This window comes from Stegostoma tigrinum, chromosome 37 (genome assembly GCF_030684315.1).
Source record: "Stegostoma tigrinum isolate sSteTig4 chromosome 37, sSteTig4.hap1, whole genome shotgun sequence".
NCBI lineage: Eukaryota > Metazoa > Chordata > Chondrichthyes > Orectolobiformes > Stegostomatidae > Stegostoma > Stegostoma tigrinum.
The window spans coordinates 5,889,628-5,905,152 of record NC_081390.1 but is presented as its reverse complement, the minus strand read 5'-3'; the positions used below and the strand labels follow the sequence as shown (position 1 = coordinate 5,905,152).

Genomic DNA, 15,525 nt, shown 5'->3' with positions numbered 1-15,525 from the left:
TACAGAGAGTTGTGAACATAGCCCAGTCCATCATATGACCCAAATGCCCATCCATCGACTCCATCTACACTTCTCGTTGCTTCAGAAGGACAGCCAACACCATCAAACTCCCCTCCCAACCCGGTTTTAATCTCTTCCAATCCAGGCAGAAGATGCAAAAGTTCAAACACATTCCAACAGGTTCAAGAACAGCTTCTTCCTTGCTGTTATTAGATTGTTGAAGGGACTTCTCAAATTTCAAATCTAATGTTGAACTTGCTTTTATTCACTTCCTGTGCAGCTGTAATGTTGTTTGCCTCGCTCTGTTCAATCACCCTATGATCTGTATGTCCTTGAATGTTATGACGTGCCTGTACTGCACACAAAACAAAACTTTTCACTGTACTTAGGTACATCTGACAACAGTAAATCAAACCAAATCTATTCTATTCATAGAATCCCCGCAGTGCAGGTAGAGGCTATTTGGCCACTGAGTATGCACTTACCCTCCAAACAACATCCCATCCCAAATCCTGTAACCCCGCATTTACCATGGCTAGTCCACCTAGCCTGCACACTCTGGAACAGTTTAGCATGGCCAATCCACCTAAACTGCACACCTTTGGACTGTGAGAGGAAACCGGAGCACCCAGAGAAAACCCACACAGACACGGGGACAATCTACAAACTCCACGCAGACTGTCGCTCGAGGCTGGAATCAAACCCGGGTCCCTTGCGCTGTGAGGCAGCAGAGCGAACCTCTGAGCTCCCGTGCTGGCCATGTTTGAGAACTTCGCCATCTTCTCAAGGCCATTTAGGGACAGGCAACAAATGCTGGCTGACCTTGTGATGTCCATATCCATAAATAAATAAAGAAAGCCTTTCAAATTATTCTTTGCTCAAGCAAAAAGGAGATACAAAGCATCCTATGTTTATTGATCAAATCATTCAAACTCTACAACAACAACAACATGAACAAAGTTGCTGGAAAAGTTCAGCAGGACTGGCAGCATCTGTGAAGGAAAAAACCGAGTTAACATTTCAGGTCCGGTGACAGTTCTGAGGAAGGGTCACCGGACCCGAAACGTTAACTCTTGAGTTTTCCTTCACAGATGCTGCCAGTCCTGCTCAACCTTTCCAGCAACTGTGTTTTTGTTCCTGATTTACAGCATCCACAGTTCTTTTGGCTTTTGTTCAAACTCTACTTGCACAACATCACGGTAAGAGGGCTTTGAGGATAATTTGGACAGTTTCAGCCCTCGGTCATCCAGCTCTGGCTCCTAATGGCAAGGCACTGAGCAGTCAATGGACAACTCCTGACTATCTCTGTCAATCAGGGGCTATTAAAGGCCCGCAGTCTAAAATCCACAAAAGTGTGGGTTGTATGTCCTCTTACGTCGGCAAATGAGATGCAAAAGGCTGCTTCACAGCATTACAGATTTATTATGCTGCAGAAGGAGGCTATTTGACCCAATATGCCTGCAGACTTTTGTGAAGATCCATTCATAAAGTGACATATATTGTGGAATAATTCCTGCACAGATGTTATTCTGGGACATCCTATAAGGAAGCTGATAACACAGTGGGCAGCTGGAGGAGCACAGCAGGCCAGGCTGCATCAGTGGAGCAGGAAAGTTAATGCTTTGGGTCGGGACCCTTCATCAGTGCTTTCTGGGTTGGTATCATAAAGTATTGAAATGTACAGCTGACTGACTGGTGCCCTTTCACATTCATGAGCCTGGTGACCCTGTCTGGCCCATGTGTGACTTCGGCCTCACAGTGAAAGGCCTCGATTCCCACATCACAGTGTGCAGCTGCCCTTTGATGAGCAATAACCACAGTGCAAAGCTTAGCAGACCCATGTGTCTCCCATCGGGACCTGGAACAATGGACAATGAAATGTGGCCTTGTTGCCAGTGACAACCAGATTCTGAGATCAGTTTTATTTTAATTGGTGGGGCTGGGGGAAAACCATACATGAAACAAAAGGAACTTGGGTCTGAGTGTTTATTGGAATCGAGGAGACATTTAAAGTTGATTTTGTACAAGTTATCTGCCTGCCCAACACACTTTAAAAATGTACCTTTTTATTTATTGTTTCTCACAATTGGAGGCTTCCTCTTCCTGTTCTGAGTCTGCTGATAAGAGCATTGTATCTTGTTCCTGTCCCTTGGTAAAATTAGGATTTGGGCGAGTGAGCTGTTTCCTTATGAGACATTACACAGAATTGGTGCCAGTTCAGATCTTGACAGGAACACGGGGACCTGTATTATCCCTTGCCTTTTGACATTTCCCACGTAGGCTGGGAGTGTTGCAAAGTTTTCCTTCTCTTTCTTGCTCTTTGTCTGAGATTTTCACGGGGCAAACAACATAACCACAAGAGTCAGCTAGCTGGAATCCTTCAGTCTTCCCCCAACTCCCTTTATCTCAAGCGGGGAAGGAAGAAATCAGCTCTTTACACTGAGGGAAGAAAATGCTTTTCAGATTTCTCATTGTTTCCTTATGCCTGAGGCAGGCCTGGTTGATGGAGGGTCTGGGGAATCCCGATTACCCAGGTAATGGTCGTGAGGATTTCTTCAGAGAGGTGGCCGAGTCAGATGGGAATCGAATGACTCAGCACCCCCGAGGTTTTGAACGTGTTGAGGGTCGTGTTGACATCAAGCTGGATGCCTGGGGTTATGAAGTGGTCCGGGGAACCAACAAGCCTTCCTCCTACATCCGAACCACCAACTCTGACTCGTCCAAAAGGCTCACGCACAGCACGGTGACCAACACGCGAGCACCCTCAAATTCCTCACCAGGAAGGCAAGTGAACAAACAGGAACCAGGCTCACCCAATCTTAGTGCCATTTCTAACACGGTTTGTCAGAGATTCTTTGTTTGAGAAATAGAGAAAGAGTATTGGACTCATTGTGTGTGCGTCTGTGTGTGTGTGTGTGTGTCTGTGAGAGTGTGTGTGTTTGTGTGTGTCTGTGAGAGAGAGTGTGTGTCGGTGAGAGTTTGTGTGTGTATGCGTGTGTGTGGATGAGTGAGTGTATGTGGGGGTGTGGTGTGTATGGATGGGTGTGTGTGTGTGTGTGTGTGTGTGCATGTATGTGTGTGTGTCTGTGAGAGAGTGTGTGTGTGTCTGTGAGAGAGAGAGTGTGTGTCGGTGAGAGTGTGTGTGTATGCGTGTGTGTGGATGAGTGAGTGTATGTGGGGGTGTGGTGTGTGTGGATGGGTGAATGTATGTGCGTGTGTGCGTGCGTGTGTGTGTCTGTGAGAGAGTGTGTGTGTGTGTGTGTCTGTGAGAGAGAGAGTATGTGTGTCGGTGAGAGTGTGCATGTGTATGTGTGTGTGTGGATGAGCGGGTGTATGTGGGGGTGTGGTGTGTGTGTGCATGTGTGTGTGAGAGTGTGCGTGTGCGTCTGAGCGTGTTCAGGGCAATTTTGCTCAGACTCAGCCCCATTGATTGGTTTTTCGATTAGGCCCCACTTGTGGGGGTCAGGAATATTCAGCGTCGTGAACAACACTGACTGGCCCCTGGGCAGAACGGCAGCCTGTGTGTAAACAAAACAGGGACAGAAAGCCGCCAGACTCTAAAAAAGATTCTAAAGAGAAATAGCAATGCATTGGAAGATATTTTTACTCAATATTTGCCTATAAGCTGCTGTCTTTAACCAATGACTGAGAAAATGAACAATTAGTGTGTCAACTGCCTTGTGTCAGAGGTTAAGAACCGAAAAGGATTAGGGGAAAAAATAATAGTTGGAGATCAGGAGAACTCAGAAGAAGCTATAGTTCACCTCGGTGAATCTTTTAGACTTGTTTCTGCCCCAGTGCATTGTGTTCACTCACATACATTCCTGTTTGTCAATGTCTATATGTGTATGTAGAGGTTTAAGAAGAGGCAGTTACACGTTGATCTTTCATATTTTGTTTGCCTGTAGTTTGAACTGATTTATTTGTAATTGGTACTCAGTTCTTGTTAAGTACCGGAACCTGGTTAATGTTTTCTGTTAACCTGTGTTCACCACACAGAAAATTAGTGACTTTAAGTAATCTGATTAAATCTTTAACTTTGGTGATGATCACGGGAATAGTGGGACTCAAGTATCAGCACATTTTCCTCAGTGGGTCACAAAGCTGAGCGCACCTGAGCCCACACAACTGGTGTGGTTTGAAAGACCAATATTAACAAAAAGTCTCGAACAGAATTTTCCTGAGCATGCGCAGACGGTGTTTATTTGTCAGGCAATTATGCTCACTATTTGGTTAAGGCAACATTGTATATACAACTCACAATGGTTTCCAGTGACGTTTTATTTAAAAAGACTGCAAACACTCTCTTACACAATTTCCTTGATTTAAAGCATGTTCTTTTACTATTTTTAGTCCATGATTGAAAAGATAAACGTGAACCATACAGAATAGCTGCTGAAAATAAAACAAAACGTACAGGAAGGTGTCAATTCTTCTAAGGGCTCCTTTGTGCATAATCACGAAAGGGTGAATGAGGCGAGTGCGACCACCCTATCCTGGGCAGAATGGAGGTTTCCCTTTATCAGACCTATATCAATTTGAACTGATTCTATTATCTAAATATCCCATAGTTTAAGCCTTTAGATAGTACTCTGTGTTAATTGGACGGGGAGTCACTGAAGGTGGTGTTTACCCAATAAAAATAGAAAGGTTATGTTGCATTTGCCACAAGTGTGTTTCACCCCTTCTATCCAGCAAAGAAACTGTGAGTCAACTCTCAATAGTAAACGAAATGATCTTTATCTACATCAACACAATACAATAACAAAATGCACTACAAACTAACAATTAACACTATAAATCTAATTAGCTATCTCATACTTTAAATTGACGTTGAATGATCAAATAGCATCACTAGATCTTGGCCTTGATCCACATGGTGATAATCTTCCTCTCCCGGTGGTCCTAGGGTCAACTTCCTTTCATGGTTGTGATCTCGAGTTATCACTCCCGATGGTGGAATTGTGCTGATTCTTATACCTGGAATCTTTCACACCCCTTTGGGAGGGCCTTCAATTCCCACCAATGGATAAATCAGGGCTCAGTCACCCTGATCGATCGGACCCAATCAGGCGTTGATGTGTTGATGGTAGGGTGGTCCATGGGCCTCCATTCCTGAAGATATTAGGTGCATGTAGGTCAGAGAGCCTTTCCCAAATGAGGGTGTGAGGCTGTCCTTTGTTCTGGAAAATGACTCAATGTTTCCTATTGTCCTGGGGATGGGCTGGGTCAAATTGTATATTGTGCTGTCTGCAGCTGCAGCCTGCCCAGGTCTGCAGCTTGTTTATTTCAGTGCTTTTTTTAGCACAAATACTCTTGGCAAATGCTTGGCTTGATTTCCCAGCATGCTCTATTTGTTATCCAGTTTCTCATAAGTCCACCATGTTGAGTGGCCCATCCGGCCACAACCTGCATTTAGATAGCACTTTGCTCGAGTATTGGATGTTGTAAAGCCTTTTACAGCCAATTAAATATGTTTTGAAATCTGAAACAAACACAGAGCATGCTGGAGAAACTCAGCAGGTCTGGCAGCATCTGTGGACAGAGAAACAGGGTTAATGTTTCAAGTCTGGTATGACTCTGCTACTGTAGAAGGGTTCTGAAACAGAGTCGTATCAGACTCAAAACATTAACTCTGATTCTCACTCCACAGATGCTGCCAGGCCTGCTGCGTTTCCCCACCATCCTCTGTGTTTGTTACAGATTTCCAGCCTCCACAGTATTTTGTTTCAGTTTTTGAAGTGTAGTTGCCGTTGGGAAACACAGCAGCCAATTTATAAACCATAAACTGTGATAATAACCAAAGATTCTGTTGGAGTCATACAACACAGAACTAGGCCATTTGGCCCAACTCATCCATGCTAACCAAGTTTCCTAAACTGAACTAGTCCCATTTTCCTGCGTTTGGCCCATTTCTCTCTAAACCTTTCCTAATCATGCACCTGTCCAAATATCTTTGAAATACTATAACCGTACCACTTTCTCTGCAAGCTCAATTCATCTACACACCACCATGTGTGAGAAAACGTTGCCCCTCTGGTCCCATTTAAATCTTTTTCCTCACCTTAAACCAATGCCCTCTAGTTATGGACTCTGGGAAAAGACCTTAGCTATTCAATTTATCCATGTGCCTCATGATTTTATAAATCTCTATAAGGTCACCCTCAGCCTGCTATGCTCCAGCCTATTCAGCATTTTTCCACACCTCAAACCCTCCATTGTTGGTAACGATCTTGTAAATCTTTCTTTGCGCCCTTTCCAGTTTAATAACATCCTTCCCATAGCAGGACGAACTGAATTGAATGGAGCACTCCAAATGCAGCCTCACCAATGGATAAATATGAGCCAGGATGGCAATGCAGTCTTTTACAACAGAAGGTGAGGTTAAAAGCTTAAAAGCTCATCCAAAACATGGCACATCTGTGAGTGCAGCACCCCCACTGCACCATACTGGGGTTTTCTCCTGTGCTCCAAGCCCTGGAGTGGGGTTTGAACCGGGCAAACTCTCGACTCAGAGGCAAGCATGTTATAAACTGAGTTGTGGCTGACATGGTAAGGTGTCTCACAGATTTATCATAGAAACCCTACAGTGTGGAAACAGGACCTTCAGCCCAGCAAGTCCTCAGAGCATCCCACCCAGACCCATTCCCCTATAACCCACCTAACCTACGCATCCCTGAACACTATGGGCAATTTAGCATGACCAATTCACCTAACCTGTACATCTTTGGACTGCGGGAGGAAACCAGCGCACCTGGAGGAAACCCACGCAGACATGGGGAGAATGTACAGACTCCACACAGACAGTTACCTGAGGGTGGAATCAAACCCAGCTCCATGGCACTGTGAGGCAGCAGTGCTAACCACAGAGCCACTATGCCACCTCAAATTATCCTACTGTTTCCAGGAATTTGTGCTTCACAGTCTGGACTCAGACATGAGGAATCTCGCACAGACATTTTATAAAAGAGAAATAAATATTTCTTTATCAGTTGGTAAAGATTTCAAAGCTGGAGAAAATGCTGTGGGGGTGGGGGGGGGGGGTGTGTGGGTGGAAGCCATGTGATGAAACCTTCAGGAATATGACCAATCAGAGGAGATACTCACGCTGCATCCAATTGGCCAGTCACTGGCCATTTGTAGGAACTGATGCTGTTGCCAGGCGAAGAGGATGCAGACAATATCAAACTGAAAACTCTTGTAGTGGGAAGAGAAAGAAGTCTGAGGAAATCAATGCAAATCCCCGGGAGCTGGGAGGAAGCAGTCAGATGAGGCAGGAGGACATTGCCACGGGAACTGAGGCTTTCAGGCTGTGACATGGTCCTCTAAACAGAGCTCAGCTACTGGCAACAAATGAAAGACACAACCAGTACGATCAGCCTGTAAAGCATACAACACAGAGACATGGGTTTCTCATGGGCAGGAATGGTTGCTGGATGTTCCAGGGTTTAGAACATTTAAAAAGAATAGGGAGGGGGAAAAAAGAGGAGGGGGTGTAGCACTACTAATCAGAGAGGGTATCACAGCTACAGAAGCTTCCTTTGTCGAGGAAGATCTGCCTACTGAGTCAGTGTGGGTGGAAATTAGGAACAGCAAGGGAGCAGTCACCTCGTTAGGGGTTTACTACAGGCCCCCCAATAGCAGCAGGGAGATTGAAGAAAGCATAGGTCGACAGATTTTGGAAAAGTGTGGACGCAGTAGGGTTGTTGTAATGGGTGACTTTAACTTTCCTAATATTGATTGGAACCTCCTTCGAGCAGAAGATTTGAATGGAGCTGTTTTTGTAAGGTGTGTTCAGGAGGGTTTCCTAACGCAGTACGTTGACAGGCCGACGAGGGGAGAGGCCATTCTAGACTTGGTGCTCGGAAACGAGCCGGGGCAGGTATCAGATCTTGTGGTGGGAGAGCATTTTGGTGATAGTGACCATAACTGCCTCACATTCTACATAGCTATGGAGAAGGAGAGGATTAGGCAGAATGGGAGGATATTTAATTGGGGAAGAGGAAACTATGACGCGATTAGACATGAGTTAGGAAGCATGGACTGGGAGCAGTTGTTCCATGGTAAGGGAACTATAGACATGTGGAGACGGTTTAAGGAACAGTTGTTGGGAGTGATGAGTAAATATGTCCGTCTGAGACAGGCAAGAAGGGGTAAGATAAAGGAACCTTGGATGACGAGAGCGGTGGAGCTTCTTGTGAAAAGGAAGAAGGTAGCTTACATAAGGTGGAGGAAGCTAGGGTCAAGTTCAGCTAGAGAGGATTACATGCAGGCAAGGAAGGAGCTCAAAAATGGTCTGAGGAGAGCCAGGAGGGGGCACGAGAAAGGCTTGGCAGAAGGAATCCGGGAAAACACAAAGGCATTTTACACTTACGTGAGGAATAAGAGAATGGTCAAAGAAAGAGTAGGGCCGATCAGGGATAGCATTGGGAACTTGTGTGTGGAGCCTGAGGAGGTAGGGGAAGCCCTAAATGAGTTTTTTGCTTCTGTCTTTACGAAAGAAACGAACTTTGTAGTGAATGAAACCTTTGAAGAGCAGGTGTGCATGCTGGAATGGATAGAGATAGAGGAAGCTGATGTGCTGAAAATTTTGTCAAACATTAAGATTGACAAGTCGCCAGGCCCGGATCAGATTTGTCCTCGGCTGCTTTGGGAAGCGAGAAATGCAATTGCTTTGCCACTTGCGAAGATCTTTGCATCCTCGCTCTCCACTGGAGTCGTACCTGAGGACTGGAGAGAGGCAAATGTAATTCCTCTCTTCAAGAAAGGAAATAGGGAAATCCCCGGCAATTATAGACCGGTAAGTCTCACGTCTGTCGTCTGCAAGGTGTTAGAAAGGATTGTGAGGGATAAGATTTATGACCATCTGGAAGAGCATGGCTTGATCAAATACAGTCAACACGGCTTTGTGAGGGGTAGGTCATGCCTTACAAACCTTATCGAGTTTTTTGAGGATGTGACTAGAAAGGTTGATGAGGGTCGAGCTGTGGATGTGGTGTATATGGACTTCAGTAAGGCATTTGATAAGGTTCCCCATGGTAGGCTCATTTAGAAGGTCAGGAGGAATGGGATACAGGGGAACTTAGCTGCTTGGATACAGAATTGGCTGGCCAACAGAAGACAGCGAGTGGTAGTAGAAGGAAAATATTCTGCCTGGAAGTCAGTGGTGAGTGGAGTTCCACAGGGCTCTGTCCTTGGGCCTCTACTGTTTGTAATTTTTATTAATGACTTGGACGAGGGAATTGAAGGATGGGTCAGCAAGTTTGCAGACGACACAAAGGTCGGAGGTGTCGTTGACAGTGTAGAGGGCTGTTGTAGGCTGCAGCGGGACATTGACAGGATGCAGAGATGGGCTGAGAGGTGGCAGATGGAGTTCAACCTGGATAAATGCGAGGTGATGCATTTTGGAAGGTCGAATTTGAAAGCTGAGTACAGGATTAAGGATAGGATTCTTGGCAGCGTGGAGGAACAGAGGGATCTTGGTGTGCAGATACATAGATCCCTTAAAATGGCCACCCAAGTGGACAGGGTTGTTAAGAATGCATATGGTGTTTTGGCTTTCATTAACAGGGGGATTGAGTTTAAGAGTCGTGAGATCTTGTTGCAGCTCTGTAAAACTTTGGTTAGACCGCACTTGGAATACTGCGTCCAGTTCTGGGCGCCCTATTATAGGAAAGATGTGGATGCTTTGGAGAGGGTTCAGAGGAGGTTTACCAGGATGCTGCCTGGACTGGAGGGTTTATCTTATGAAGAGAGGTTGACTGAGTTCGGTCTCTTTTCATTGGAGAAAAGGAGGAGGAGAGGGGACCTAATTGAGGTATACAAGATAATGAGAGGCATAGATAGAGTTGATAGCCAGAGACTATTTCCCAGGGCAGAAATGGCTAGCACGAGGGGTCATAGTTTTAAGCTGGTTGGTGGAAAGTATAGAGGGGATGTCAGAGGCAGGTTCTTTACGCAGAGAGTTGTGAGAGCATGGAATGCGTTGCCAGCAGCAGTTGTGGAAGCAAGGTCATTGGGGTCATTTAAGAGACTGCTGGACATGTATATGGTCACAGAAATTTGAGGGTGTATACATGAGGATCAATGGTCGGCACAACATTGTGGGCTGAAGGGCCTGTTCTGCGCTGTACTATTCTATGTTCTATGTTCTACAGCACGACACTTTTCCCTGTACCTCCACACGCATGACAACAATAAATCAAATCCAATCATATCAACATTGGAGCTGTGATTTGCTGCTGCAGCCAGACTGTTAAAAGGGCAAGTCCAGAACACCATGTTGTGGATGTGCAGAAGAATGGTCTCTCACACAGTGGGGCCCGCTCTACTCCGACTGCCTCTCTCCTCATTACATCTCTCTCCTCTCCAAACCTGTCTGAGATTCTGCCAAAAGCCAAATGCTGTGAAAAACCAGTAATTGTATTTGTCCCAGGTGATTACTGCTGGCACCTTGTGGTATATGCCACCTGTACCAGGGCTAGGGGTTGTTTGAGGTAGTTCAATGCTTTGATCTTCCTTTGGGTCTCTCGAGCAGTTAGTGATAGAGGATACACCACTGTCAAAGAGAGACACTGTTCACTGCAACAGAAAGGTTTATCGAATGATAGAAATAAATACGTCATCATTTAGTCAGACAGTTCTAGAACCTGATGGAGCTGGTGAAGTAAAATCTGCTCCCTCCAAGAACTGGAATTGAACTCCTCGCCTCTGTCCACATTTCCATCAGGAGTACAAATGGGGGCAATGTCACATGAACATTAACCCCTACAGAACCATTACCTGGTACAACGGATGTAAATGCCACAAACAGCTCAGAGAAATTTAGCAATGTTGCATTTGGCAGTGGGCTACCTTGACTCATTGTGCTCCTTCTGCACTGTAAGGACTCAATTTGCTTGCAGAAGGAACTCCTGCATTAGGTTCAATAAACAGCATGCAAAAAAATTCCAGCTATCCATCCCCACAACCACAGCTTGTTGCTGGGAAAAGGAAGGAGTTTTGTGGTTGGGAAGGCAACTCTGTTTAGTTCCCTGTCTTGCTAATTATTCAATATGATTTAAAGATAAATTCCTGCTGTGATTGATCTTTGGCATAAAGTATTTATTATCTTTTTGGATTATTCCATTGCTCTATAATCTGGGTTTTGTGAGCTTGTTGGTTAGCTACTGGACAAAAGAGCATTTACTTGCCCTTCATTTGCTAACAGAGTCTAGTTTCAGAGTGAGGAGATCCTGTTATAATTGCTGCATTATTGTAATAAACTCAGGTCTGACAACAAAGCCATCAATCCCATTAGTTCCCTCAGTTTTATGACACAGGTTGAATTGGATCATAACCTACTTTTGGGGAAGTCGCTTTGAACAGAACCTCCTTTGTGTATCAGTGGGAGGTACCGCAGATTGTCTCCAAGTTGTCAGAGCTGCCTTTTTAAACTGCCCAGTGAAACACTTTGGTTGCTATCAGCAAGAGCTGACCCTGCAGCTAGCTCTAAGGGAGTCAGATCTCTCAGCTTCTGTGTTGCCAGGGTGAGGGTGTGATATTACAGTGTCCTTCAAGAGACATTTGTTCTATGCTGTTTCTCTTACAGAGAGGTTTTACTGGAATGTCTACTTCAAAATCAGTGTGTAAACAGATTAGAGCTCCCTGAGTGTTTTTTTTAAAGACAGAAGAAACATGAGTGGGTGGATCCAGGCACACACAGACCCAGGGTTCTAGTTGCACTTTTAGCTGTTGAACTTGGGATTTTGAGAGTTGAAACTGCTAGATATAGCTCTGCTTCACTGCTGCAGCAAAAAACTTGAATTCTCTCTCTGCTGCTAAATAATTTCTTTTGGTATTTCTTTCCGCTGGCCTGGAGCAGAGATAGCACGTGAAGAAAATCTGTTTTGCCAAATTTTCCCTTGCCATGAGCATATTTATAGGATGCTGCTATATTTGAACAGTTGATGATTAACAGTTAAATAATACAATATTTTATTAAGTATTTCAGAATAGTTAAAGTTATGCGCATTCTTTTTTTGTTTGCATTTTAACTCTGTTGATAGAATAAAGATGTTTTGCTTAAAGCCTAGTAATTTACCAATCGAATCACATCTGGAACACAAGAGTTTTATATTTGCCTTTAAATAAAATAACATGTTAGGGTCTAGGCCATCTCCTTCAGGGGTTTTATCTTTCACAGATGCTACCAGACCTGCTGAGCTTTTCCAGCAACTTCTATTTTTGTTCCTGATTTACAGCATCTGCAGTTCTTTCGGTTTTTATTGAGCTATCCACCACACCTTTAAACTGGTACTGAAACAGACCCTTAATCCCATACACACAGAGCACCTGGTGAAATAAAGACACACACTGGAAAATACATCATACTTTCAAATAGATTAGATTTCAGGGCTGTGAGCGATAGACCCCCACCTGCAGCATTTCATTAATTAATTAACAGAATTCTACAAGTAAACGAAACAGACTTTTTAAACACTGTTAGCAATTTCCTCCAGCGTTACCCTAGAGACTTCAGGACAATGGGGGAATGTTGGCAGCAACAAGTTGACTGTTTGCCTACTGTTTGACATTGTGTTGGGTTTGATTATTTGCTCCGTTCTGTTCTTGGACACAGTTAGTCTACCATGGCTCTGAAGACTCCTTTTATTATTCGTCCAATGCCCAGTTTTTCTTCCCAAAATCAGTATTCCACATGTGGCGCTCTTACATCTAGTTTTATGATCACATGCATTTTCTTCTTAACTTGTTTTCCCTTCAAAGGATTGTCTAACTCCTTCCAGTTTCATATCAACTCAAAACTTGACCATTTTGCTTGAGTTTCTGAAACTAGATGACTAATTTATTCAGCAAATGGAAAAAAGTGGGAAACAGACTCCTCCTCTGCTGAGTTTAAGGTGTATGGTGAGGAAACTCCTCAGCAATGGGCAGTATTAGCTGTGTCACTCCACAAGTGTATTAGGGCTATGTACAGAGGCCCAGGCACAGACGGTTATTGCACAGAGACACTGGCCTGCGCTGAACCCATTTAGCAAAGACCCACCTGCTAGATCTCCCACAGGGGAGCTGTTCCACATGGATGACTGAGGTGGCAGTCATGCAGTGGCTGGGGCATCATCGAGTTGGGTAGTGAAGTTCAGCACAAATGGCTTGAAACAACTTAGGGTTTCCTTCAGCTGACAGATGGCCAGGCGCGAGGGAGGTGGTGTTTGCAAGGACAGGAAACTCAGAGAGAGTAGCTCTTCCAGGAGGATGCACATTACATTGTTGTGTTCAACTGTGTGTGTGTGTGTGTGTGTGTGTGTGTGTGTGTGTGTGTGTGTGTGTGTGTGTGTGTGTGACTCCTTTGCCAGACCAGGGTAAAGTGTTGTCATCGTGCAGTGTGATGGGGTGAATGCTGAGCTCCAGAGAACTCTGGAACATAACCCAATTATTTAAACCCAAAACAATCCCAATCCATGGGAGAACCCAATCAGCCGTCACTCTGGGGTGGGGGTGTGGGGGGAGCAGTGGCAATCTTACTAGACTAGTAAATCAGGACCTGAGGCTAGTATGTGGGGCCACAGGTTCAAATCCCACAATGGCCAATTCAATAAACATCTGAAATTTACTCTCAGTTGTGTCAAGAAACCATCAAGTTCATTAATGCCACAATTTTACTGGGGAAGGGTGTGCAAAATGTCATCACTAAATGTTTAAGATCCAGTTGAAATAGCCAATTTGATCAACTGACTGTGATTCAGGACAAAAGCAATTCAAATCAGGTTACTTTATCTGCTGTAACCCACAACTATAACATGAACAGTGAAATGAAAACATTTCATGCAAACGCATAAATCATCAGCTAGAGAAGGCCATTCAGCCCCTCCAACTACCATGCCATTCAATACGATAGAGGCTGATTGTAGTCTCAAATCTGTGTTCCTGTCTACACTGACACCTTTTCAATGTCCAACTTAACAAAAACCTACTACGCCTGTCTTCAAAATATTCAATGACAGCATCTTTCCTGGAAGAGAGTTCCAAAGACTCAATGTTCTGAGTGGTAAATAAAATAGCCTATCCTTAGTTTTAAATGGGGGACCCTTGGGTTTTAAACTGTAACTCCTAGTTTTAGAAAGAGGAAACATTGCCTCCACCTACTTTGTCAAGAACCCACAGGATTCTATTTGTTTTGATCAAATTACCTATCATGTTCCTAAACTCCAACAGATAGGAGCCCAGCCTATTCAACACTTCTTCATTAGACAACTCATCATTTCAGGTATAGTAAGAACTGCCAATGCTGGAATCAGAGATAACACACTGAGGAGCTGGATGAACACAGCAGGCCAGGCAGCATCAGAGGAGCAGCAAAGCTGACATTTCAGGTCGGGACCCTACATCAGAAATTTCAATGTGTTATTCACCATTTCAGGTATTAGTCTCATAAACCTTCTCTGAACTGCCTCCAATGCATTTACACTCTTCCTTCAATAAGATGACAATAGTCTACACAGTACTCCAGATATGTGTCTCCAATGCCCTTAACATTGAAGTATAACCTCCCTGTTTTTTATTCAATTCCCCTCAAATGGTAACATTCTATTAGCTTTTCTAATTATTAGCTGTACTTTGAATACTGACCCTCTGTGATTCATGTACAAGGAACCCAGAAATTAGCTCCGAGACGTTCAGGGATCTATCTTATGAAACTTAAACTGTACCCGTGCAACTGCTCCCCCACCATTCCCACCCCCACCAGTCTCTCTCTCTCTCTCTCTCTCTCACACACACATGGTTAAGACAGACAAAAGGCAAATGGTTTAGCACGTACACTTGGGTGAAACAGAATATATAAAGGGTAAACAAAATTCCGAAGGTTCGGAAATCAGGTGGAAAGTTATTTTTCCCCTCTCAGTCCTTTTGATTTTTGCAGTGATGACACACTATTGTACGTAGAGCGACAGCCATCCTCTAGTTCGATGGTCGATCAGGCGAATGTGGAATCAATACAATAAAAGACCTTTCTTTCAAGCTTTCTTGGGTTTTCTATCTCATAGAGAGAGAGAGAGTGCAACTGATACTTTCTGTTTGCAGGCTCTTAATGTTTTTTCCACTTTCTCCTGCTTTCAGCACTTATAGCTCTTTTAACACTCACCAGCTCAACCAGGGGCTGTTGCCAGGCAGGATTTCTGTGCCATTCAGTCTCCAATTTTCACACTTACTACTTCAAATAACAATATTGTATTGCACAGTTCGACAATATAGGCAGTGCCTCCTTTTTCACATTGTAAGCCTTTCCTGGTAAATGGCATTCAGTTTTTAGTCCCAAAAGAATTAATAATACAGGGTCTCTTACAGGAGGGAAATCTGCAGCCCGTACTGATCTTATCTACATGTTGCTTCAAACCCATAGCAACATGGCTGACTCTTAACTGCCCTCTGAGCAATTAAGGATGGGCATTAAATAGTCAGTGGTGCACACATCTCATCAGTGAATAACAAGTAAAATATTGTGGCACATGCCATTTAACCAGTGTC

At 44.2% G+C, this 15,525-nt stretch overlaps 1 protein-coding gene across 2 annotated transcripts in view; it reads left to right on the top strand.

The window, feature by feature from the left end:
* The first annotated feature begins 2,179 nt into the window (after positions 1-2,179).
* mmrn2a (multimerin 2a) overlaps positions 2,180-15,525 on the top strand; it is a 46,220-nt gene continuing 32,874 nt past the window's right edge. The window contains exon 1 of one of the 2 annotated variants that reach the window (XM_048563546.2): positions 2,180-2,784. In XM_048563546.2, coding sequence (XP_048419503.1) covers positions 2,453-2,784 — 332 coding nt within the window. In that variant the 5' untranslated portion in view covers positions 2,180-2,452. The remainder of the gene's footprint in view (positions 2,785-15,525) is intronic. The other variant, XM_048563545.1, reaches the window with a different exon arrangement.